General features: G+C 36.3%; 2 protein-coding genes across 7 annotated transcripts in view; one reads left to right on the forward strand and one right to left on the reverse strand.

Annotated features, from left to right (window-relative positions):
• The window catches only part of LOC111159952 (integrator complex subunit 13), a 28,712-nt gene extending 25,920 nt beyond the window's left edge, over window positions 1-2,792 (reverse strand). The window contains exons 1-2 of one of the 4 annotated variants that reach the window (XM_022522666.1): window positions 2,216-2,792; window positions 1,013-1,249 (exon numbers count right to left, since the gene is read on the reverse strand). In XM_022522666.1, the coding sequence (XP_022378374.1) occupies window positions 1,013-1,237 (225 nt within the window). In that variant the 5' untranslated portion in view covers window positions 1,238-1,249; window positions 2,216-2,792. Of the gene's footprint in view, window positions 1-1,012; window positions 1,250-1,675; window positions 2,172-2,215 lie in introns of those variants that run through there. The other 3 variants (XM_022522667.1, XM_022522664.1, XM_022522663.1) reach the window with 3 other exon arrangements.
• A 123-nt stretch (window positions 2,793-2,915) lies between these two features.
• Window positions 2,916-26,741, forward strand: part of LOC111159966 (FGFR1 oncogene partner 2) — a 30,280-nt gene continuing 6,454 nt past the window's right edge. For 2 of the 3 annotated variants that reach the window (XM_022522682.1, XM_022522684.1), the window contains exons 1-4: window positions 2,916-3,171; window positions 20,409-20,557; window positions 22,761-22,878; window positions 24,401-24,543. In XM_022522682.1, the coding sequence (XP_022378390.1) occupies window positions 20,423-20,557; window positions 22,761-22,878; window positions 24,401-24,543 (396 nt within the window). In that variant the 5' untranslated portion in view covers window positions 2,916-3,171; window positions 20,409-20,422. The remainder of the gene's footprint in view (window positions 3,172-20,408; window positions 20,558-22,760; window positions 22,879-24,400; window positions 24,544-26,741) is intronic. The other variant, XM_022522683.1, reaches the window with a different exon arrangement.

Raw genomic sequence — 26,741 nt, forward strand, 5'->3', positions numbered from 1 at the left:
TGATGCCAGAATTTGAACCAAAGCCTCCATCCGAAATTACTACTTATCTTCCCCTCATATCTTCCTTATGTTCTCTTACCCTACATCATGCACAATTTGCAGAGGGACTAAAAACAATTTACATTTTACTTTGGAATATATCTGAATGTATTAGATTCTCTACGTTCAGCCTTACTGCCACTTTCCTGCCTGTGGTAGTCTAAGAGACTGGCTAGGTCTCAGCCTAGGCTGCTCCAAATGAGACAAAGCAAATCATCCACTTGTGGGTAACCAAATGACTCCCAAAATAAAACAGCTGAGATGATGAAACCTGAAGATAATTTTCATATTTGGAATCTATCAATCCTCAATCTCTCTTCTGATGGAAAAAAGCAATTTCCACTTAGCATTCTTAAGAGCTTTTCTTTGAATAAGGCTAAATCCTGCAGCAATTAGTGTGCATCCACTAAAACTATAAGCAGCCAGCCTGCTTAGTTTCCAATGCTAGTTCTGTCTCTAACTAGCTGTGTGCCTCAGGACAAGTTTCTTCTATTTACCTCAATTTCTAGATCTCCAACATGGCAATAATAAACAAAGCTGATATTCACATGATATCTACCAACACAATCTGACATTGCTTACACCCAACATCCCTTCTGCTTTGACCGGCGACGTTCTCAATGGTTATTCTCAATTCTATTCTGGTCGTTATATACTTTGAATATTGTCGCAGTAATTACAGTAGATACTTTACAGGATTGTTGTGAGAATTAAAGAAGTTAATAAATATGAAGCACTTTGGAAATGATTGGCACATGTAAATGCTCCATAACTGTTAGCTGTTAGAATTGTTATTGGCCCTAATTAAATATAGATAGCATGTTAATCCCCAAAAAGAGTTCCACATACCACATTTTTTAAAGTAGTAAACAGCTGTAAGTCAAAACTAGTAAATTCTTATGTAAAAAATATAACAGACAGTTAAGTCCATCCCCCGCCCCCAATGATGATTTTGCTTGTACTTCACACTCACCAGCTTTTTGAAAGGAAATATATCATACATTATTCTACAATATTCCATAGAAGATTCTACTGAACAAGTCCACAATGATTTAGATATGGGTGCCAAAGGGATGATTCCTTGGGTCCTATTCTTCACCAGCATATCAAACTCGACATGCTGTCTGCATGATTCTGCCATGTAAGGGCAGTGATCTACAACAAATACTGTTTTATGAGATTCAGAAAAAATCTTCATTTTTGTTTTAACCTGTAAGGGATAAAATATATTAGCCAAATGTCTCATATATGACATTTAATATCCTTAAATTGTTCCTAATTAATGTTTTTTCCTCAAAAAGATTTGGTAGGGAACATGAATAATCAGTATTCAAAGAAATTTATCCAACAAAGGACAAGATTTAAGGAGGTCATGACCAGAAAGTAACTACCAATTGGAGGGATAAGCTACACCATATTAAGCTGTCACTCTATCAGTCACAGGCAAAATTACAGTCCATATATATTTTTTGCTTTTTGAATAAACTTAAAATTGTCAGGAAAAAATATGTTTACAAATAACTGCACTTGATTCCCTTACGTAATACCAAACATAATAAATGACAAATACTCTTAAAATACACTTCTGATGATTCTTGCTAACTGACATCAATCACATATAAACCCTCAAACTAACCCAAGTCAGCAGTATGGACTTCCCTCCAAAGTCTCAAGTCTTCTGAGTAAGGTTGAGGTGGGCCAGAATTAACAGGAAAGAGGAGTGACAGCAAAAGGAAAACCCCAAATAAACATGTCCCAAGATAACTGCACATCGGGTCTTCGCATTAGGATAAGGACCCCAAATACACAGTCTCCCCTTTAGCTTTTTTAACACCACAGTAATTTATCATGTAGAACAGAAAAACTCAGTTGCTACCATCCACACTGCTGGGGAGGAGAAACTTTTGAACTTTTTCTTATAAAAACTCCCTTGCTTCGCTCAGAAAACCTTACAGTGAAAAGACAATCCACATTCAAAAAGCACATGGTAAGCAGAGCAAAAGTGTTCATTAAAACGAACTGACTTTCTACGATCTAGCTATTTTCTTCTGCTTTCAAACGCATTTCCCCTTCATGCAAACTCTTTGAGAAACCTAAACACACTCTGCTGGAGGGTGGGGGGTGGAAAGTACAAGGTGAGTGGATAGGGAAGACCTCAGGATCGAGGTTCGCTTACTTTCGTGCCTGGTCCTGCAGTGAAAACGAACAGAGGCTATGAACCACAGCCTCTCTGGAAAAGGCTGCTGGCTGGGTGGGGAGGGTCAGCGCACAGTCAGGAGTGTCTGGTACCAAAGACTGGGGACTATGCTTTCCCCGCTCATCTCCTAGCACACCGGTCCTTCCCAGGCTTCCTAAATGCAGGAGCGCGCGCGCGTGCGCGTGAACACAAACACTCACACACACTCGGACTCGCGCGTGCGCAAAGCCCTCTTCCTCAGCCCCGCCAAGCTGCCCTTCCCCCTCGGTGGGCCAGACGCCCAGCTCTCAGAACAGGAAGAGGGCGGAGCCAAGAAAAAAATGCCTCCGAACCCCAAGATTTTCTACCCGCTAATTTTCCCAATAACCCTTTGGGAATATTGATCCGGGCGAACTCAGAGCCTCCCAACAGCGAAGTACCAACCACAGCACCGGCTAAACCAGCCACGGCCCCTTAAGCGCACCGCCCTCCCACCCGGCCTCCCCTTCTTCGCCTCTCCACCCAAGTCGGCTTCCCCTGGCAAAACTCGCGACACTTTGCGAGAAGGCAAGCAAAAGCCTGAGTAGATTGATGGGGAGGGACGTAGAAGGGAACCGCCCCCACCTCTCGCGCATGTCTGCGAGAAGCCTCGAATAAATTTCTTGGCTCTGCCCCACCCCCCAACCCGGCAACGTGAGGCAGGAAATCTCGCGAGGTTTGAGGGCTCTGCGAGCTCTGGTCGCAGGCGATCAGTGGAGGTGTTCCAGTGATGGGGCTGAGCTCCGCTGACCCCTGCAGCCGCCCCTCAACTGACAGTCCCTGCTGGGTCCTGCGTCTGCTGGCCGAAGAAGCTGAAGAGGCGAGAGGAGTCTCTTCCCTTGGGTGCGTAGGTTCCTGTTAGCAGAAGCTTTGAGTCGTAACGCCACAACTGACGGCTGCGAGGGATTGAGACCAGAGTAAGTGGAAATAAATCGAGGGACAAGAGCGGGCGTAGGGAGTTGAAGTTTCCTTTCCCAGGGCCGCCGTCGTTCTTCACATCTCTGGGAACTACTGGCCGCCCGCCGTTTCCCTGGGCTCCTTTCCCGCTTCTTGGAGCGGTACTTCCTTTTCCCGGGCCCCAGCTGTAAAGCTCCTCTTTCCGGATCTCTGAGGTGCGGAAAGTTTCTTGAAGTCTGGCCCTAACCTTGTCTGGACGCATCTTCCGTTTCTCTTTTCTTCCTGCCTAAACCCACCTGGGAGCTTACCATTGAGAGGAGGGAAGAGGGACCCTTTCAGTTTTCAGCTTTGCAGCATATTTCATGGGTAGAACTATTCCCTCTTTCTTGAACTGTCTTCCAGGGAATGCTACTGTTCTCCTGGTTTTCTTCCTGCTTTTCTTCCGTATCCCATTTCTGATAATGGTACCAGTATTTATTCTCCTGTCCCAGTGGAAACCTTTATCCTGGATTCTGCATTTCCACTCGCTCTGCTCTGTATTATTCCTTCTTTCACCAGAATTATTGCAATTGCCCAACACCCTCCGCACACACACACACTGGTTTCTCCACCATCATCCTTCCATAGAGATATCATCCTAAAATCTGTTTATATCACTCCTTTCCTTAAACTTTTCCCCTAACTCTATGCCTAATGGAATTCAATCTTAATTGGTAAGCATGATATGCTTCAGGACCTTTAACTATCTGTTCCAGTTCATTTTATATTTTAGTTTGTTCTTGCTTTCCCTCCAAATACCTTAATATGCAACCATACCAGAACTGGCTGCCCAAACATGTCAGGCACTTTCACAGCTCTGTGTCTTTGTATGTGCTGTATCATCTGTCTAGAATGCTTACTCTTTCTCTCTACCCCACTCCTCACCCATCTAGACCCAATTCATAGATTCTTGTCTTCTCAGACTCACCCAGCTGATATTAATAATACCATTGGTGCTCCCAGAGCACTTGAAATGATTCTTCTGCAGTATCTATTAGGCTGTATTATTTGTTCATGTGTCTGTCTCTTGTGTCAATTTGAGATTAAGTCTGGAATCCTGGCTTGTTCATCTTTGTAAGAAAAGCTAGTCCAGTGCTTAAGGGCATAGCAGGCATTATTTGTATATACATAATAGGCATCATTTGTAAATATGTATACATATTTATAATGCAATAGTTCTAAATATTCATAATAGGAGTCCTTAGTGCTCTTAAAATCACAGAATTTTAGAGCCAGAAGGAACATTGTTTGTTAGCTAAAGTCCCCTTACCTGTTTTGAAAATGAGAAACTCTGTACCCCTAACACAATTGTATTTTTAGTATTTGTTAATTGAGATTATGCATAATGGAAAAAAACTGCTTTTAAATGATTTTATGTTTTATTATACTAGTATCTGTCTATATTTGAAAAATAGGGAAATATTTATATATGTGAGAAAAATATTTTAGACTAAAGATCATACTTGGTGTGTGTACATCCATGTAACTCTTCCAATGACTCCTTGGCCCATAGGTTATAAATAACTGGTTTAAATTAGGTTAGTTCCTTGACCTGTCATATCTGTTTGAATCTATAAGTATAGGCAACTTATATTTAGCTACAATTCTAAGGTAAAAAAAAAAAAAATTCTCCTGTGTCCTTTTAAATTCTGTCTTTCCAACTTTAAAAATTTAGCTTCTTCATAAAGCTCCAAACATGTTGTTTCCATCATTTTCAAAGATTGTGAAAATTTTCTGCGCTCTCAAATACAATAATATATTGTCTGTATAAGATGTTTAATTACATATGTAATTTACATACATTCTTGATTTCTTTAGATTAAAAGTTTCTAAGAAAGCCATAACTATGCCTTTTTATTTTTCTGTTTCCTTATGTATCTTTAAAAAAATTTTATTTATTTATCTGAGAGAGAGAGAGGTAAAGAAGCAGACTACCCAATGAGCAGGGAGCCCAATGTGGGGCTCCATCCCAGGACCCCAAGATCACAAACTAAGCCAAAAGCAAACACTTAACTGACAGAGCCACCCAGGCGCCCCTCAATATGTATCTGTTAATATTATCTACTAATTAATATTTGCAGTACCTGCCTGAACAGTCCAATAAAATTTTTTAACTAAACTTGGTTGTTAATATTTAAAGACAAATTTATGGTGTATCAGTAGTCACCAGTCATAACCATCAGTCATAATTTCTGTGTATGTCCAGCTATGGGATAGTAGATTTGTGGTTAAAAGAGAAAAAAGAGTGACTTGAATTTCTTTAAATTTTGTTGACCAAAATGTAAAACTAAACAGCTGGCAGTTGCTGTCTTGAGTGGGTGGTGGTTTCTCTTTTATAAGCAGCAGAATGTTCTGAATCCTCTGCCAGGAGTCTGCCGATATCTTTGGGTGGCAAAGTGGGCGAGAATATGGCTAGCGCAGGCAGGGGAAAACCTACTTTAGAAAAATTTCACCTATAATTTGGACCTACGTATAGAAAATAATGTGAGTGCACCATGACCAGTTATGACAAGCACTGTAAAAATAGGCAGATAAATGGAAAATATTCCCCTTTTTTACTGGAGTCTATTTTTAAATATTTAACAATCGTTAATGAGTTTGGAAAGCAGTCTTCTTCCCACTCCACTTACTAGCCAAAAAAGGGGGAGAAAACAATGATTTTCAAAAAAGGTGGCAAAGTAAATGCATGTTATAAAATATTTTAAACTTTTCTGTTGTTTCATATACAGGAAATGAGCATGCAGATTCTTAGAAACTCTGTGTCACTTTCTGAAGTGTTAACAAAATTATGCTTTCAATTACCTGATGTTTAGAATTCCTTTTTCTGAATAGGTATATTTTTATAGTTATAAAGCAAATTTTAAATATAGTCCATTTTGACAGTATTTCATTATGCAATCTAGAGAAGATTTTTTAAAGTGGGTGTTAATTTTAACTTCAAAAAACCTGTCAGTAAACATTAATTGATTTTATAATTAACTGTGATGCCTATTTAAAGTGGATGGTTGGGGCGCCTGGGTGGCTCAGCGGGTTAAAGCCTCTGCCTTCGGCTCAGGTCATGATCCCAGGGTCCTGGGATCGAGCCCCACATCGGGCTCTCTGCTCAGCAGGGAGCCTGCTTGCCTTCCTCTCTCTGCCTGCCTCTCTGCCTGCCTGTGATCTCTGTCTGTCAAATAAATAAATAAAAATCTTTAAAAAAAAAAAAATAAAGTGGATGGTAGGTTTTTATTAATTATAAAGGAAAATATTTGGAATTTGGTGTTTTTTTTTAATATTTTCTTCATTTACACCCCCTTTTATTTTCTATTGCTGGCTTGATACACAGTGTTTCTAATATGTCGGAAATCCCAGGGTGAAGCAGGTCAGGGAATTTGTTTTTTCACCCAGGGAGACAGATGGTTTTTACATAGCTACAGGTAAATGGTCCTGAGGATCCACCTAGGCTTCCAAGTATGGTGCTAGACTCAGGATCAGAAATTCTATTTCTGGTACTAGCGTGGTTCCTTCCTTGCTGCATGTACTGCCATTCAGCTCCTTACATTTGGGATCCCAGAGTCTATTTCCTTATTGATGAAATGGGAATAACACTTGTCCTGTTGACCTAAAGAAAATAAGGTAGTATTCCTTGGGTTTAGAAATCTACCAACAATTTGAATTAATTAAAATTAATACCTAGCAGTTTGATCTAGAGTGCTCTGGAGGTCCATTTGGTTTTGGTTTTGTTGTTGTTGTTGTTTTCCAATTCTTTCTTAGAGGAGGAGAAGGGCAATGGATGAAGGAGAGAAAGACTCTTAAGCAGGCTTCACCCCAGCCTGATGCAGGGCTCAATCTCATAACCCTGAGATCATGACCTGAGCCAAAAATCAAGAGTTACCATTCAGGTGCCCTGGAGGGAAATCTAGAGTCCAGCACTTAACCGACTGAGCCACCCAGGTGCCCCAGAGGTACATTTGGATTGAGTTAGGTTTAAGAGAAAGCTAAGAATAAGTAAACAATTTTGAAAGAGAAGAGGGTTACTTGCCATGCCAGATAGTAAGGGTGTATTTTACTACTATAACAGTTGAGGCAACATAGTATTGATGTGGAGATAGATAAAAAAGACCCAGAGGTAGAATAGAGTGCTCAAAAACATACCCATCCATTTATTGAAAAAACACGTGTGGCATTAAAATGAGTGGGGGTATTCCAACCATAAGAAAAAAATAATGTGACATAATAGAGATGCTAATTATCATTACAATGGCAATCATATTACAGTATATAAATACCAAATCAATATGTTGTACACCTTAAGCTTACATAATGTTATATGTCAAATATATTTCAATAGGAAAAAATTCAGTGCTGGAAAAATGTACTATATAATAAATGAGACCGGGGCAACTAGTTGTCCCCATAAGACAAAGGAAATATAAGTAGATAGCTTCCTTATACCATACATGCAAATAACAACCAGATGAATTAATGACAAAGGCAAAACCTTGGGGACAGGAAGTGCATTATAGTTTTGTCTTTTTGGCAGTGCCAGGTAAATGGAAACAATATGTAACATTTTGAAACTATCTTCTTCACTCAGCATTAATGCCCTTGAGATTCATCTATATTGTTGTCTGTATCAGTACCACATTCCATATATTGCTGTACTACAGTTTGCTTTTCCACTCATTTCTCTACAGTAAATGCCCAAAGTAGTATTGCGAGGTCATAAAGACCATATCTAGCTCTAGATATTTAACTTGGTAAGACGCTGCGAAACCATTTTCTGAAATACCCATATCATTTTCCATTGTCACCAGCATTGTATGGCAGTTGCGGTCATACTGTATCCTTGCAGCACTTGAAATGTCAGTACTTTTTATTTTAGCCATCTTATTAGGGGAATAGTGGATCTCATTAACTGCATATCTCTAATAGCTAATGATGCTGACGTATTTTCATGTGCTTATTTGCCACCTTTATATCTTTTTAGTTAAGTGTTAAAGTCTTTTGCTCATTTTAAAAATTGGATGATTTTCTTAAGGTTTGTTCTGAGAGTTTTTTATGTATTCTAGATAAAGCCCTTTGTCATATATGTGATTTGCAAATTTTGCCTTCCAGTCTGTAGCTTGTCTTTTCAGATTGTCTTAAAATGCATTTCCCAGAGCAGAAGTTTCTGGGTTTGTTTGTTTTTTTTAAGTTTCTAGTTTTGATGAAGTCTAGTTTGTTTGTTTGTTTGTTTGTTTGTTTATTTATTTATTTTTATGAATCAAGCTTCTGATATCCTGTCTAAAAATATCTTTGCCTAATCCCAGGTCACAAAGATTTTCTCCGCTTTTCATTTTACATTTAGGTCTATGGTCTACTTTGAGTTAATTTTTATATAAAGTGTAAGAATTATGTTGGGGTTAATTTTTTGGCATGTGGCCATTTGTTGACAAGACTTTCCTTTCCTGGGCATCTGGGTGGCTCAAATGGTTAAGTTTCTGCCTTGGGCTCAGGTCATTATCTACAGGTCCTGGGATTGAGCCCTTAGTCGAGTCTGGTCCTGGCGCAGTGAAGAGTCTGCTTCTCACTTTCCCTCTACCTCTCTCTCTCATTCTCTGTCTCAAATGAATAAATAAAAAGTCTTTAAAAAAAAAAAAAGACCGTCCTTTCCCCTGTGAAGTGTCTGTACATCTTTTTCAAAAAACAGTTGACCATGTTTCTTTAGACTTATTTCCGACCTCTATTCTCTTCTGTCTCTGTCAATACCATGCTGTCTTGATTGCTGTAACTTTATAGTAAGTCCTAAAATTTGGTGGTGTGATTTCTCCAACTTTGATTTCAAAATTCTTTTGGCTATCCTAGTCTCTTTGTATTTTCATAGAAATATTAGAATTAGCTTGTCAATTTCTACAGCAAGACCTGCTGTGATTTTGATTGGAAGTTGCATTAAGTCTGTAGATGAGTTATGGAAGATTGACATCCGTACTATGTTGAGTCTTCCAATTTATGAACACAGTGTGTCTCCATTTATTTAGATCCTCTTTGGTTTCCTTAATTAGCATTTTGTAGTTATCAGTGTGCATATCCTACATATGTTTTATTATCTTTATACCCCAAAATTTCATTTTTTGAATACAGTCTTTCACTTAAGTATGATGTTGACTATATTAAAGATGCTGTTTCTTATTTTGAGGCAATCCCCTTCTATTTGTAGAGAATTTTTATTATGAAAGGATGTAGTTGGGTTCCCCCCCCCCAAAAAGCACCAATTAGTATGATGAAGTAGGTTGTTTTTTTTTTAATAGTGGATTACATTGATTAATATTTAAATATAGAAACAGCCTTGAGTTCTGGGATAAACCCTACTTGGTCATGGTGTATTATTCTTTCTATATGTTGCTGAATTTGAGTTGCTAATATTTTCTTGAGGATATTTTACATTTATGTTTATGAGAGATACTGCATTGTGGTTCTCTGTCTCTCTGGAATGTGTCTGGTTTTGGTTTTAGAGTAATGCTGGTATCATTTTATGAGTTTGGAAGTATTTTATTTTCTCGAAGAGGTTGTACAAGATTTGTTTTATTTCTTTTATGTTCGGTAGAATTTGCCATTGAAATCATCCAAATAGAGACTGTTTTGTGGAAGATTTTTAACTACAAATTTAATTTCTTTAATAGTTCTAGGACTATTATGGAATAGTTTTAGGATATTAGTAGTTATAATTGCTATACCTAATGGTTATGGGACTATTAATAATTCTCTATTTCCTCTTGTGTGACTATGCAGTTTGTGGTTTTTAGAGAATTACTCCATTTCATCTAAATTATCCAATTCAGGGATGCCTGGGTGGCTCAGTGGGTTAAAACCTCTGCCTTCAGCTCAGGTCATGATCCCAGAGTCCTAGGATTGAGCCCCTCATCAGGCTCCCTGCTCGGCGGGGAGCCTACTTCCCCATTCTCTCTCTCTGCCTGCCTCTCTACCTGCTTGTGATCTCTGTCAAATAAATAAAATCTTTTTTTTTTTAATAAATAAATTATCCAGTTCATGTGTATGAAAATTACTATTGTATTCACTTATTCTTTTAATGAATTAGGATTCTGAAGTGATAGCCCTTCTTTCATTCCTGACATTGGTTATTTTACATATTTTCTCTTTTTTATTTTTTTCCCCTTGATCAGTTTTGCTGAAGGTTTATCCACTTCATTTGCTTTTTCAAAGAATTAGGTTTTGGTTTCATTGGTTCTCTGTTGCTTTCCTGTTCTCAGTTTCATTGATTTCTGCTCTTTTATTATTTCCTTCTTTCTGTTTACTTTGGAGTTTATTTGCTTTTTTCCTGATTTCATAAGTTTGAGGTTTAGGTAATTGATTGATTTGAGATCTTTTAAATTTTCTAATAAAAGAAATTAATGGTACAAATTTTCTTTAAAGTACTGCTATATATGCAAGACAGAATTGTGATACCTTGTATTTTCATGTTTATTTAGATGAAAATATTCTCTGATTTCCAAAAAGACTTCTTTTTTGACTTCTGGATTACTTTTGTGTTTTTTAATTTCCAGATGTTTGGAGATTTTCTTATCTCTCGGTTACCTATTTTAGTTTAACTTCATTATGGTCACAGGACATAATTTGAATGATTGCAATTCTTTTAAATTTGTTAAGGTTTGTTTTATTATCTAGGATAAGATATATCCTAGTGATGACCTATCTGCACTTAAAAATAATGTGTTTTGCTGTTTTTGATATTAATCCACCTCGTTGTTGGTTGTTCATGTCTTTTGTATCCTGGTTGATTTTCAGTGTGGAAGTTCTATCAATTATTGAGAAAAAAATTCTCTACATTCTAACCGATTCTTATTATCTGTCTTGTTATAGCTATCCTGGTGGGTGTGAAGCATCTCATTGTGGTTTTGATAGCTGATCATGTTGAGTATCTTTTCCTGTGCTTATTAACCCTCTAACTTTGGTTAGTGTTTGTAATTCCCCTTTTTTTTCTTGATCAATCTAGCTAAAGGTTTATCAGCTTTATTGTTCTTTTCACCGAACCAGTGCCTGGTTTCCTTGATCTTCTTCTTCTTCTTTTTTTTTTTTTTTTTAGCTTTTATTTCACTTATTTCTGATCTAATCTTTATTATTTCCTTCTGCTAGTTTCGGACTTTGCTCTTTTTCTAACTCTCTTAGGTGTAAAGTTAGGTTGTTTATTTGAGATTTTTCTTGTTTCTTAAGGTGGGCCTGTATAACTATAAATTTCCCTCTTAGAACTGCTTTTGCTTCATCCCAAATATTTTGAACCATTCTGTTTTCATTTTCATTTGTCTCCATGTATTTTTTTTTATTTCTTTGATTTCTTGGTTGACACATTCATTATTAGTATGTTGTTTAACCTGTATGTATTTATGTTCTTTCCACATTTTTTCTAGTTTCATTCGCTGTTGTGCTTGGAAAAGATGCATGGTATAATTTCAGTCCTTTCAAATTTATTGAGACTTGTTTTACCACTTGATATGTGATCTGTACTGGAGAATGTTGCATGTGCACTTGAAATGAATGTGTGTTCTGCTGTTTTGAGATCCAGTGTTCTATATATTTATTAGGTTCATCCGGTCTAATATGTTGTGCAAAGCTTTTGTTTCCTTGTAGACTTTCTGTCTAGATGATCTATCCACTCACATAAGTGTGGTGGTAAAGTCCCCTACTATTACTGTATTACTGTTCATTTCTCCCTTTATGTCTGTTAATAATTGCTTTATGTATTTGGGTGCCGATATGTTGGATGCATAGTTAATCTACATTTGTTATATCCTCTTGATGGAGTGATCCTGTTATTGTTATGAAATTCTTGCTTTTCTTTGTTTCTTGCTACAGTCTGTGCTTTAAAATCTGTTTTGTCTGGGGTGCCTGCCTAGCTCAGTTGGTAGAGCATGAGACTCTTGATCTTGGGGTTGTAAATTCAAGCCCCACGTTTAGAGATTACTTAAAAATCTTTTTAAAAAATAATAACAAAGTCTATTTTATCTGATAAAAGTATTGCCAACCTGGCTTTTTTCTTTTTTTTTTCCATATGCATGGTATATGTTTTTTCAGCCTTTTCAGTCTGTACAAGCCTTTAAGTCTGAAGTGAGTCTCTTATAGGCAGTATTTAGATGGGTCTTGTTTGGGGCGCCTGGGTGGCTCAGCGGTTAAAGCCTCTGCCTTCGGCTCGGGTCATGATCCCAGGGTTCTGGGATCGAGCCTCACATCGGGCTCTCTGCTCGGCGGGGAGCCTGCCTCCTCCTCCTCTCTCTCTCTGCCTGCCTCTCTGCCTGCTTGTGATCTGTCTGTCAAATTAAAAAAAAAAAAAAAAAAAATTTATTAGATGGTTCTTGTTTTTTTTTTTTTTTTTAACCTTTGAGTTACCCTATGTTTTTTATTGGAGCAGTTTATTTATATTTAAAGTAGTTACTGATAGGTATTTGCTTATTGCCATTTTGTTAGTTGTTTTCTAGTTATTTTTATAGTTATTCTCTGTTTCTTTCTTCATCTCTTGCTCTTATCCCTTGTGGTTTGATGGCTTTCTTTAGTGTTAGACTTGGATTCTTTTCTCCTTTTGTGTATGTGTGTGTGTGTATTGATAGGTTTTGATTTGTGGTTATCATTAGGTTCATATATAATAACTTATATGTATAGCAGTCTATATTATTTAGTTTATGGTTGCTTAAAGTTTAAACACATTCTAAAAGCACTAAATTGGTACTTCCCCCTCCACATTTTATGTATATGATGTCATATTTTACATCTTTTTATTTTGTGTATCCCCAAATTTTTGTAGACATAATTGATATTATTATTGTTGTGTTTTAACCTCCATACTTGCTTTATAAATGATTTATCTACTACCTTTATTATAGTTTTGTTTTTACCCATGAATTTTTTTTCCTAAGGGCCTTTTCTTTCCACTCAAAGAATTCACTTTAGCATACCTTGTAAGGCTAGTTTAGTGGTGATGAATTCCTTGAACTTTTTTTGTCTGGGAAACTATCTTTCTTTCTAGTCTCAGTGATAACTTTGCTAGTTTCTCCTTTCAGCATTTTGAATATATCATGCCACTCTCTTCTGGTCTGCAAAGTTTCTGCTGAAAAATCAGCTGATAGCCTTATAGGGTTTCTTTTGTATATAATTGCTTTCTTTTCTTTTGCTGCTTTTAAAATTCTCTATCATTACTTTAAGCCATTTTAATCATTATGTGTCTTCGTGTACACCTCCTTGAGCTAATCTTGTTGGAGCTTCTCAGTGCTTCCTGGATCTAGATGTCTTTTCCTTCTCTAGATTAGGGAAGTGTTCAGCTATTAGTTCTTCAAATAGGTTTTCTGTCCCTTTTTTTCCCCTCCTTTTGGGATCTCTATATTGCAGAGGTTATTATGCTCAGTAGTGTCACTGAGTTCCCTTAATGTAATCTCATTTTTAATTCTTTCTTCTTTTTGATGTTCAGCTTGGTTGTTTTCCATTACCCTGTCTTCCAGATCGCTGAACCCATTCTTCTGCCTCCTCTAATCCTCTGTTGATTTCCTTTAGTGTGTTTTTTGTTTCCATTATTGAATTCTTCATTTCTTGCTGGTTCTGTTTTATAGTTCCTCTTTGTTGAAGTTCTCTTAAGTTCATTCAATTTTTTCTCAAGTTCAATGAGTATCTTCATGACCTTATGCAGAAGAGTTATGTAGTGCCCTGTAGCACAGTGTCCCCTGGTCACCAGGGTCAGGTATTCCAGCAGTGTCCCCTGTGTGGGCTATATGTGCCCTCCTGTTGTGGCTGAGCCATGTTTGCCTTCAGCCCAGTTGAGGTTTACCTGCTTTGCCTACTGTGGAGACACTGGACAGTATTTAGTCCCTGAGTTGTTGGGGAGCCTGTGTGAGATTGTGATTGGCTGAGAGGTGGGCAGGGTCAGCAGTCAGGCCTGCCGTCTGCAATTAGCCTCTCTGTTGGTACATCGAAAGAAAGGGCTTTCTCCCTACAGAGCCCATAGAGGCTTTTGTTGAGGGCCGGAACTGGCAGTCAGAGTAGATGTCTACAGTCTGCCTCTCGCTGAAGCTGCAGGCATGCCATATGGCAGAGCATTCTTTCTGTACAGTCTGCTGAAAGACTTGGCTCCTGGAACTGTGGGCAAGCTAGTTTATAGGATTAGCTGCCCCTTCCTCAAGGGAGGAGTTTCTTTGGAATGGCATCATTCCCTGCCAGAGCTGCCTGCAGGATGTGGAGGAGAAGGAGCCTCTTTGAAGGGGTGCCTACCAAGGTGGGTGGGTTGGAACGGGAAGGTGGCAGGGGAATGTGGGGGCAGGGCATGTAGTGTTAGCAAGTATTAGTGCTATTTCCTACAGGTGTCCAGCTATCTAGGCTAGGGGAGGGGAAGAGAAATGGCTCCCACCATCACTTTTCTTTTAGGTAAATCTCCTGAAGATCCCTGCTCCTCCAGCATATGTTCTGAGACTAGGAAATAAATCTCCTTCACATATACCCTAGGCGCTTTTCAAACTGCTGCTTCCGTGCCCTCTTTAAGGGCAAGGACTCAGTTTCCTATTGCCTCCTACCTCTTTTGTTAAGCCCACTGATTTTTAAAGTCCCCAGAGGTAAGCCCCACTGTTTAAGAGTTTCAGAAGTTAAGCCCCATTAGTTTCCATAGCCAGATGTTAAGGGGATTTGTCTTCTGAGGGCCCCAGGGCCTGAGGTGCTTAGAGTGTCTGAGGTGGGGTCTGATACTCTAGATTCTCCATGCTTATGGTATCTGTCCCATTTGTGGTTTGTCTCACCAGGGGTTTGGTTCCCAATGAGTCTCTACCTCTCCTACCTTTTCTAATATAGCCTCATCTCTGCCATTAACTGTGAAGGTGTGTTCTGCCAGTCTTCAGGTCATTTTTACAGTTAGTTGTACAGATGTGACTATTTTCTTGGTGTATTTGTGGGACAGGGTAAGCTGAAGATCTTCCTACTCTACCATCTTAGTCCCACTCTGGGTCCTGTTTAATTAATTCATTCTGATAATATATCTTTGAGTTAGTGTGTTTAGAACATTTACATTTAGTGTAATTATTAATATGTTTGGATTTAGGTCCAACATCTTGTAATTTGTTCGTTCAGTATTTTGATCCTTTATTTCCTCCTTTTCGTTCTTTTGTGTTATTGAACACTTTTTATTTTAATTCATCTATTGTGGTTTTGGCTATTATCTCTGTACAGGTTCTTTAGGAGTTTGTCTAGGAATTATGTATTTATGTATGTGTGTGTGTATATATGTATGTATGTATATATATATATACACTTACATAAAATTGTTTTACTTCCAGTTGACATATAAAAGTTTCAGGTGACAAGTTAAAACCTTATCACTGTATAAGTACGTTTATCCTTCTACTTTTGTGTCATGGTTATATATTATGTATATGTAAACTGAAAATTCTGTCAGACAGCAGTTATAGTTATTTTCAAACATCAGACATTTTAAAGCATTCAAGAATAGTTTATGATATTTGCCTCTTTGTGTTACTCTTCTTTTATTCCTAATGCTCTAAGTTTCCTTCTGATACCATTTTGCTTCTCTCTGAAGAAATTCCTTTAGAGCAAATCTGTTAGAAATGAATTCTTTTTCTTCTTCTGGGAGTGATTTTTATTTCACCTTCATATATAAAGGGTATTTTTGCTGGATATAGAATTCTGGGATGACATTTCTGTTCTTTCTGCATTTTAACTGCTTCACTTTCAATTTCAATCAGTTTGGCTTCTAGCTGTCCTTCAAATTGTTTGTTCTTCATAAGTGTTGTTTGTCTCTGTTTTTAAGAATTTTTCTTTGTGTTTAGTTTTCAGAAATTTGGTAATGTTGTGTGTGAGTTAGACCTTGGGTTTATCCTGTTTGAGGACTGGGAATGATGAAGACAGAAGATTTCCGAGGAACAGACCGTGTTGCATAATTTAAATTCATAAATAACTGTGCCAGTTAAATACATTTCCATAGTACTTGATTGAGAAGTTAGAATGTCGTTGGTGGGAAATACAAACTATAGTAGTAATTATAATTAATTATTGCAATTATTATGGCTTTTCAATGGGGGACTTTTTCAACCTGTCCATAACAGAAACATACTAGTATATTAAAGAATGTTACATATTCCTAGAGCATAGAGAGACAGCTCTATAAAATCCACTGAGAGATGTTAAAAAAAATCCTTTAGGAATGGTTCTAGTCCTCACTTCATCTTTTAAATTTTTCCAGATTATTTACAAATAAAGCATGCACTGGTCATATCCCCTGCTGTCCAAGAAATTTTCCCATCAGTGTTCCTAATATTGTGGCCAGTTTTTTTTTCCTACTGGAATGAAATGTTTCCTGGAGTTTCTAGTGTCCATTTGAAGTTTAATCTGGTGCTATCAAATCACCATTCTGATTGTGGCAGCTCTTATCCTCATGATTTTACAACTTGATCATCCCATGTTTCTTTTTGGAATTTATCAAGCCAGATTTGTGGGGTTTTTTGTTTTTTTTTTTTAAAGATTTTTTATTTATTTATTTCACAGAGAGAGATCACAAGTAGGCAGAGAGGCAGGCAGAGAGAGAGAGAGAGAGAGAGGAGGAAGCAGGCTCTCCGCTGAGCAGAGAGCCCGATGCGGGACTCGATCCCAGGACCCTGAGATCATGACCTGAGCCGAAGGCAGCGGCTTAACCCACTGAGCCACCCAGGCGCCCCTATCAAGCCAGATTTGTGTGTCTGTGATGGGATCTTTGAACTTCTCCATAGATTTATGATTTTACTGTTATATATGAGGCCCTTGCATAGGGCGCCTGGGTGGCTGAGTCGTGAAGCGTCTGCCTTCAGCTCAGATCATGATCCCAGAGTCCTGGGATCGAGCCCCATACTGGGTTTCCTGCTCGACGGGTAACCTTCTTCTCCCTCTTCTATTCCCCCCGCTTGTGTTCCATCTCTCGCTGTTTCTTTCTCTGTCAAATAAATAAATAAAATCTTTTTTAAAAAATCTGTTTATAGCATAAGGCAGTTCCATAATTATACTATGTATACTAATACATAGCATCCTAGCTTGTATGGTATTTTTTTTTATTGTGTGTCTCTGCTACTTTAGGTAGTATCAAGCCATTAAATAGTTATTGTATTCATTGTTTATTAAGGGATATCTGAGGAACTTTTTTTTTTTTTGCAGTATTTCAAAGAAGTGAATTATCCCAAAAATGATCCAGCTCTTAGTATATACATTTACTTTTTCTTTTCTTTTTTTTTTTTTTTTTTTAAGCAAGTTGCTCTATCTTCGACAACCACAGTTAACTCATTGGATCAGTTTGGCTTCCAGTAACAAAATTAGTTTTATCAGAGTGACTGCAGTACCTGTTGTATATCATCTCTGGTATTGTCACTTTTTGTGCTTACTGTGAAACCTATTAACAAGCAAGTAAAGTCAAGATTTATCCCTAGAGGATGAAAAGTTTTGCTTGGGGGTTGGACAGTTTTTGATTTACGGAATGGAAACACAATCATGAGATTTCGTTCAGTAGGTTGGTTGTTGGAGTAAGAGTGTCCCTAGTGGATGGTAATATGAAAAGCAAAAAGTAACAATATTTCATAATTATTCAACTAGTAGAAAACGTAGAGTGGTTTCCTTTAGCAATAGGGCTTTGCAATATTGCAACATTAGGTTTAAAGACCCTAGTGTAAGTTCGGAAGATGCTTTAACCAATTTAGTTGAAGTCTGTGATTGCTCTGAGGGAAAAAAGGATATCTTAGCTACTCAATTAAGGCATAGGATTTAATAAGCAGTGGCTCTTTGGTGTCATGTTGTGAAGTTAATATCCCCAGAACACAGCATAACTTTTTCATATTTTAAAAAGAAAATCAGGATTGCCTAAGAAGAATCCATCTAGATTCAGGGCTCTCTTCCAAATTAATCTGTCAGTCTCTGGATTCTTTTGCCTGGAGGAATCTAGGAGCTAATTTTTTTTTTTTTCCTTCTACCCTCTTTTTTGCGGGTGGGGGATGGAGGAGACCGAATTATGCATAATGCTTACCGAATTATGCACAGTATAGTTTTTTAATGTCTACATCACCTATAATCTAATCATATGTAGGAGCCTTAATGTATTCTATTTGGAAATAGATCTGTGTATTATATTTGTAGATGTTGTGTTACAGAGCATAAAGAAGTATTCTTCAGGTAGTGGTCCCAATAATATTATTTACAGATTGGGACCGGGGATTGTTAGAGGTTCTTAGTACTTGAGTTGTTCTGTTAAGCCAAGATAAACTTTATGTCTTTAAAGACTTCTACAGTTTTCTCTAGACTTTCAAATTTTTTTTATTATTTTCTTTCATTATTTGTTACAGCCAGTTATCTTTACTGTAAGACAAATGTGTCTTTCTTTCTTTCTTTCTTTCTTTATTTATTCATTACAAGTCAGTTTGCCCCCACTTCCCCCTCCCAGTTTTGTTTTTTTGTTTTTGTTTCTTTTTGGTGAGGGGGCTTTAAATAACTTCAGAATTTTACTCTGAAGGATCTGGTGTGTCATACTAGTAGGGCTAATGGGAGATATGGCGGCTCCCATATGAGTAAGAAATCTGTATTATTATCCAGCTATAATTTTAGGTAATTCTCCTTGGAAGTTAAGAAAAAGGACAGGGCATTGTTGGAATCCAGTGTCTTCCTTGGAGCAGCATCTTAGACAGATACTGGATAGTTGTTCTTTTGTGTTTTAGCCAGTATGGAACAGCTATAACTTTAATGACCCCTTTGCTTATGGTTTTTTCAAGTACCTTTTTCTAAATCTCTCAGATCTTAGAAGACAGGTCTTTTGGCTGTTTTATCTGGAGAGCCAGAATTATATTAATTTCTAGCTTGTTTAATTTTTAAAACTCTCTGGCAATGTCATATATTGAATATTTTCTAAGTTGGCAGCCTTATATTTTAACTTATTCTAATTAAATCCTCTTATTCAGGTTTGAACTAGTATAGTAGAATCTAACAATCTTACTTTTTTTTTTTTTTTTTTTAAGATTTTATTTATTTATTTGACAGAGAGATCACAAGTAGGGAGAGAGGCAGGCAGAGAGAGAGGAGGAAGCAGGCTCCCTGCCGAGCAGAGAGCCCGATGCGGGGCTCGATCCCAGGACTCTGAGATCATGACCTGAGCCGAAGGCAGCGGCTTAACCCACTGAGCCACCCAGGCGCCCCACAATCTTACATTTTGTAGCAAATTTCTGTCTTCCTAAAGCTGGTGAAATCCTTAATTGTAGACCTTGGCTTGGATCCATCACAGAGTTTAATTTAACATCTGTAGACTTGGCTTCTGGCCTAGTAATTTTACTTCAGTAAAATAATTTACTAGTAATTTAACTTTACTTTTTGAGAAAGCTCTGAAGAAAGGATGGCTCATATAGAAGGTAAGATAAAACTTAGTATAAAGAGAAAAATTCAAAGATAGTAAGATTCAGAAGGTTAAAGTCTTTGAGAGAGATTATTTTAAAATTACAATTTTATTTTGAGGTCTCTGAATACTAAGTGAAGAAAGAAGCTAACTATTTAGTGTTTCATATTTTGCCTCCTAATTTTTTGAGCTTCTCTTAAACACATTATTTATTGATTTTTAACATATTGAAAATTTCCCATAATGGCTGGTGTTCTAAGTCATATTTTTTTTAACCATTTACTAAGGAAGCGCAAGAGTTAGGATTATAGTAGTTCATACAAGAAGTAGTTCCTCCAAAAGAAGGACACTTTGACACAGTATGACACATACAGACCACCGTGGATGGTCAGTAAGTATGTGTTGTGAATAGTGTCTCAGGTCACCTGACCAAGCAGAGGCTAGGAAAGATCTCATAGTTAGCAACTCATAAACATGGACCTGAGTACGAACTAATAAAGTAATCTTTTTGACAAATAACAAGATAAGGGAGTGCTCCCATGAAGAGCACAATTTCTGTATAATATAAAATATATTCACTTGGTTTGTACTTTTTTCCCCCACCATAAATTCAGGGAGTTCTAAATATGCTCTGATTATGCCTGCAAATCATTTATATATGCTCTAATTTTTTTAGTATTATAATTCACTTTCAAGCTTGGGCCATCCTAACAGAAGCAAAACCACAAGTGTTCTTACGTGTTTTTTTCTGTGCAGTGAACAATCCTGTAACAAATGTAACTTAAGCATATCTATGTTAACATGAAACTAAAATAGTAAGATGATATGCTGGCTTCGTTTTGAATCTTGATTTTAATTTTACAGGTTTTCCTTTAGAAATGAGTTGCACAATCGAGAAGGCACTAGCTGATGCCAAAGCTCTTGTTGAAAGATTGAGAGATCATGACGATGCAGCAGAATCTCTGATTGAGCAAACCACAGCTCTCAATAAGCGAGTAGAAGCGATGAAGCAGGTTTGATTTTTCTTTCTTGTTGATTCCATTTTGAAAAAAGCAGTCAGACATTTATGCATTGCTTGAATCATAAACTTCTGCTTAATTAATATTTTGTTATTTTCTTAATGTTCTATAAAACTTAAAAGTAGCCTGACTTTGGGGCGCCTGGGTGGCTCAGTGGGTTAAAGCCTCTCCCTTCGGCTCAAGTCATGATCCCAGGGTCCTGGGATTGAGCCCCACATCGGGATCTCTACTCAGCAGGGAGCCTGCTTCCCCCCCCCCCCCCCCCCCCCCGCTGCCTGCCTCTCTGCCTAATTGTGATCTCTCTCTGTCAAATTAATAAATAAAAAAATCTTTTAAAAAAATAATAAAAAAATTTAAAAATAAAATAGCCTGACTTGTAGGTTTTAATTTTACTGTAGATTACCCTATAATTTTTTCAGTGTCCAAGTTATATATATATGTATGTATATTCTAAAAATTGTATATTTGATTATTTGTTTTTTGGACGAAGTTCTATCTGGTTTATACATTATATGCAGTTGTTGAATTTGTACTTCCTACCTTCATTTTCACTTAATGCTACCAATTAAGAAATGAAAAGGACTTCACTTATTATCCTTAAAATCAATAGAATATATGTAAGAACTTTCTTAAATAACTTGTATATAATAACTTTCCAGTGGTCCATGGAGTTTAGCTACCATTTTAAAAGGCTCCTTCTGATAAAAATTTTCAACTCAAAGAGAATTATACAATTTCTTGTATTTTGATGGTAATGAGTTGGGGGAAATGTATATTCATAGCCTTTCTTTTGAAACTCATCCATTTTGTAAAAGGAAGCCACCCTGGGATACTGCTTTTAACCAAGCTACTAGAAATAATGGAGCAAGTTTACTTGTTTTGTTGCCCTAAACAGATTACATATCTCCCTAACTGTCCAGCTTAACTCATGTATTCCAAGGAACATATATCTGAATTGAGTTGTAAAAACAAAGGAATATAACAGTTAAAGAACCAGAAATTTTATAATGAATAAATACATTACTGAGCGGGACATCAAAATGCCTTGAAAATGAAGTAGAACAATATTAAAGTTAGACTCACATTTATTTATAATTTTAATTCTTTTGCACATGTTCTTTTACTATTGTTAATGAGATATAATTCACAATACCCATAAAATTAACCCTTTTGAAGGGCATAGTTCATTGGATTTTAGTACGTTCACAGGTTGTGTAACCATACTCACTAATTCTGGTACAGTGTCATTACCCCAAAAGCTCGCCTCCATTAACGGATGTTCCCTAGCTCTCCCTTCCCTCAGCCCCTGGCACTAATCTATCTCTGTGGATTTGTCTCTTTTGGACATTTCATATAAATGGATTGTTTCTATTGGGGGGCTATTATAAATAATATTCCTATGAATATTAATGTATAAGTTTCTGTGTAGACATATATTTTCGGTTATCTTGGGTATATACCTGGGGGGTAGAATGAATGGGTCATATAATAGCTCTGTGTTTAACTTTTTGAAGATCTGCCTGACTTTTCCAAACAGCTACACCATTTTATATTCCACTAAACAGTACAATTACTCCACATTCTGTCCAACGCTTGTTATTTGACTTTTTGATTAAGATCATCCTAGTAGTTGTGAAGTGGTATCTTACTGTTCTATTGAATTGCATTTCCCTAATGACTAGTAATATTAAACATCTTTTTATGTGTTTATTGGCCATTTGTAGACTTTCTCTAAAGAAATGTCTGGTCAGATCCCTTACCCACTTTTTTCCAGCTCTGTTGAGATAGAATTGACATATAACATTGTGTAAGCTTAAGGTATACAAGATAATTTGATACACATGTATATTGCAAGATGAGTACCACAATAAAGTTAGTTAACACCTGTGTCACCTCACATAATTACCGTGTGTGATGAAAACATTTAAAATCTACTCTTACTGATTTCTGAGTGTATAATACAGTATTGTTAACTATAGTCACCATGCTGTACATTAGATTCCCCAGAACTTATTCATCTTATTTGCCTACTTTTTAATGTTATTATTATTAAATTAGAATTATTATTTTTATTGTTACTAAGAGTTGTAAGAATTCTTTATATATTCTGGATATTAGACCCTTATCAGATATGTATCTGAGATACATACTTTCAAATATTTTCTCTCCACATGTTCTTTTCTGATCTTTTCATTAGTATCAGGAAGAAATTCAAGAACTTAATGAAGTTGCAAGGCATCGGCCACGGTCCACATTAGTTATGGGAATCCAGCAAGAAAACAGACAAATCAGAGAACTGCAACAAGAGAACAAAGGTAAGATACATAATCTTAAAAAACAAAGGAATTTGACAACTAAAGTTGAGAACCAAGAATGTTATAGTGAATTACGTTGCTAAGGGGCTTATCAGAATGCTTTTGAGAATAAAGGAGTGGGCTTGAAAGTTAGATTCACATTTATTTAAAAAAAATAATTTTTCATTTCTTTTGCACAAGTTCTTTTATTACTGTTATTGAGATGTTTCACATACCATAAAATATACCCTTTTGAAGGGCACAGTTCATTGGATTTTAGTTAAAATTGAATTTAGTTAAAATTAAAAGAGCTGTAGGGGGTGCCTGGGTGGCTCAGTGGGTTAAAGCCTCTGCTTTCAGCTCAGGTCATGATCCCAGGGTCCTGGGATCCAGCCCTACATCGGGCTCTCTGCTCAGCGGGGAACCTGCTTCCCCCTCTCTCTCTGCCTACTTGTGATCTCTGTCTGTCAAATAAATAAAATCTTTAAAAAAAATTAAAAGAGCTGTAATATACAACTGGACTCTTAACTTGGGACCAATTCATATTTTCAAAAATGGGGAAATGGCCAACTAAATTTTCTTTTTGGTATTCTCATTTCTGATCCATATGCCCCAATCATAATGTATTCGTCATTATCCTTTACTACATATGAATGTCTACCTTGCGTGGAGTAATCTTAGAGTCTTAGCTTCAATATCCAGTTTATGCCATTGTTGTTACCTATGAAGTAACTCCCTTTCCTTCTCTGCAGAGCTACTACTTCAGTCCCTTGCTTTGATGTTCAAAGTCTCTTGCCTGATCTGTCCTGATTGGCCTCTGTGATGTGAATCTCTTTTCCCCCTTCAGTCTATCTACAACACAGGCATCAGATTCATTTTTCAAAGATATATCTGGTTGTTATTTTTTTGCTTTAGAACCTTCATTGTAAACTTATTTCCTTATCCAGAGCTTTCAACATCAACTCGAGGCCTTTTTCTGTCTTCTTCCCATACCTCTCTTCTCCATGAGACCTTTGTTCTTGTTGCCCCGCACTAGTTCCTGAACACAAAATCCACTTTTGTGCCTCCCTGCATAGAATGCCCTTCCCTTTATTTTTCATCTTTAGAAATCCAAGTTCATCTCAATAATATGAAACTCACCAGTTTCTGCTCATATAGACTTTGTTTATATATATTTGGGTAGAGCTCTACTCTGTACTTTACACATTGTATTATAATTATTTATGTATTTGCTTTCTCTTCTTGACTCTGAGCTCCATGGTCTTTTGTGTATTCCTAATATAGAGCATTATCTGGTACTTAATTATTATTCAGTAAATATTTGTTGAAATGATTCTTTAAAACTAAGCTTTAAATGGTCATTTAAAAAACTAATAAGGGACTCCCATTTGGTGTGCTTGCTTTATGGCAAGATTTTTACACGTTTTCAAAACACCCTCTTTGTAAGTTGCTTTTTTGGTAAATACAGTGGAAAAGAGACTATTGTGTACATCTTTAACTCAGGTTTGAGTAAAATATATTCTTGTTCTTGTGATTCTGATAGAATTACGTACATCCCTGGAAGAACATCAGTCTGCCTTGGAACTTATAATGAGCAAGTATCGAGAGCAAATGTTTAGACTGCTAATGGCTAGCAAAAAAGATGATCCGGGTATAATAACGAAGTTAAAAGAACAGCACTCCAAGGTAATCCATTTTATAAATATAATTTGAAATGAAAAAGAAGCATAATTGGTTAACTTGTGTTGAGATTTTTTTTTAATCACAGGTATATAACATATCGAATATTTCATCTTTCTGATATTTTCTGCTTTTCCTTATTTTTTTCATTTCTTATTACATATTTTGATTTACTTTCTTAACTCCTATTGTTCTCAGTAGCTTTAACATATTTTCAAAAATAAACTTTATTTGGGAAGTAAAGGTAAGTATATTTAAAAAAATTTTTATAAGGTTATCTGCTTTTAAGAAATATTTCTTCTAATTTGTGTATTGACATTTGTTGCAAAAACAAAAATTGAAATGCTGAAAAACATTTTCAGAAATCTGAAACCAGCTAAAGGTAGATCTGTTTTTCTTAAGACTGTTTTCTGAATGAGGCTAATTAATCAGACTGTAAATTATACTGATCGTGATGGAAAAACCATGGTGGGGGTGGTGCAAGGAGGAAAAGAACCAACATATTAAGATTTGACCGCACCCCCCCTCCCCAATCACATATCACTTAACACCATTTTTAGAGATAGAGCTAAACTGGTTAGAAATTGGTTTTTTCCTCCTCTGTTCATTTCACTTATTGACATCCCTGTGTCTGTTTCCTTTGTGTATGTCCCTTTGTTTATTAGCAACTGCTATGAAGACAAGTAGAATAATTCTTTCCTATTTACATTTTAAGCTGAATTTTAACTGCTGCTGTGAATAAAAATATTAGAGTATTGTGATTTCTAGTTATACCTGTATTGGATAATGATGAGCTAACTATTATTAGTTAAAACTAACATTATGTAAGAAATACTGTTTTAAGACATTCATTTATCTTTCTCAATAACTGAAACACATTTCAGAGTCCTTAAAATAATTCTCCCGTATTGGTGCTTATAGGTATTTTTAAATTATAAATTATTCTATTAAAATTAATACCTAGTAAATAGATCTTTGTGTGACAAGTTTTCATATTAAGAGAATTAGTAATAGATACTCTTGTGTCAATTTTATAATAAATTAATAAATATGGGTTTAATGTTATCTAATTAAACTATTCATCTTCCAACCAAAAGGAAGAACCTTGGATGTTTAAGTGGCAATCTTTTGAATATAAATTTATCTATCTTTAATAAGATCATTATAAAAACAAAAATTTAGATGTATAACTTGAGTGTTTCTTTTAAAGGTACAAAGATGAATTGACTGAAATTGTTGGTAAAATAAATATAATCTTGAGAAATTGCAAAAGGCCCTTATGTTTAAAACCTAAGAAATTTGTTAAGATCTAAAGAGATCGCTCTACCAAAGAATGTTTAGCATGAGATACTGCAGGTTGCTAGTTTCATCTGGTAGCAGCTATTCCAAAAGCAAATATTTTCTAGAACACATTAGATTTTACCATTCACTAGTGCAGTGTTATTAATTAGGAAAGTTAAACATTTCTTAAGATAACTGTAGACCATCTTTTATTATGTAGATTGAATGCATCTGAGTGCTGATCCTTCCATAAAATGACTGTTCAGTGACTTGTATGTTAATTCCAACTAATACATATTAATGTTTGTGATTTTGATTTTTCCCAAAAAGGAGACACTTCAACTCAATTAAACAAACACTTATTAACACTTGTCCTGGCTTAGTTATTATAATAATAAGATGAATAAATAATAAGTTCCATCACTCTGCCGTAAGAGCTTAGAGTATAAAGGGAAATACAAACAGAATATATAAGGTAGGATGTGATGAATCCTAAAATAGAGATATGATTTAATACGGAAGTACTAGTGGAGCAAGATTAGTTCTCATGAAGATAATCTGGGAAGGGGTCAAGAAAGACGAAAATTCATCCAAGTCTAGCCTTGAATTAATTATTGGGTGGAAGGGTCAACAAGCAGAAGTGGGTGAGCGGAGAAACTTGTAGGATAAAGGTGCAGAAATAAGAAATTCCAAGATGTGTTTAGGTGTTGATACTCTGATGAGCCTAAACACAAAAAAATTTTATAACGCATTTAGGGGTAATAAGCGCAGTTACACATAACAGCATTTTGGCATAAGAGATCATTTTAAGACCAACTGTAGTACAGAATTTTACCCTCACTTAGAAGTTTTTGAGTACAGACTGGAAAATCAATAAAAAGTTTGAGAAGAACTCATTTTTTCCAAATACTCATTTTTACATT

Source organism: Enhydra lutris, unplaced genomic scaffold (genome assembly GCF_002288905.1).
Source record: "Enhydra lutris kenyoni isolate GAN:26980312 unplaced genomic scaffold, ASM228890v2 scaffoldscaffold72, whole genome shotgun sequence".
NCBI lineage: Eukaryota > Metazoa > Chordata > Mammalia > Carnivora > Mustelidae > Enhydra > Enhydra lutris.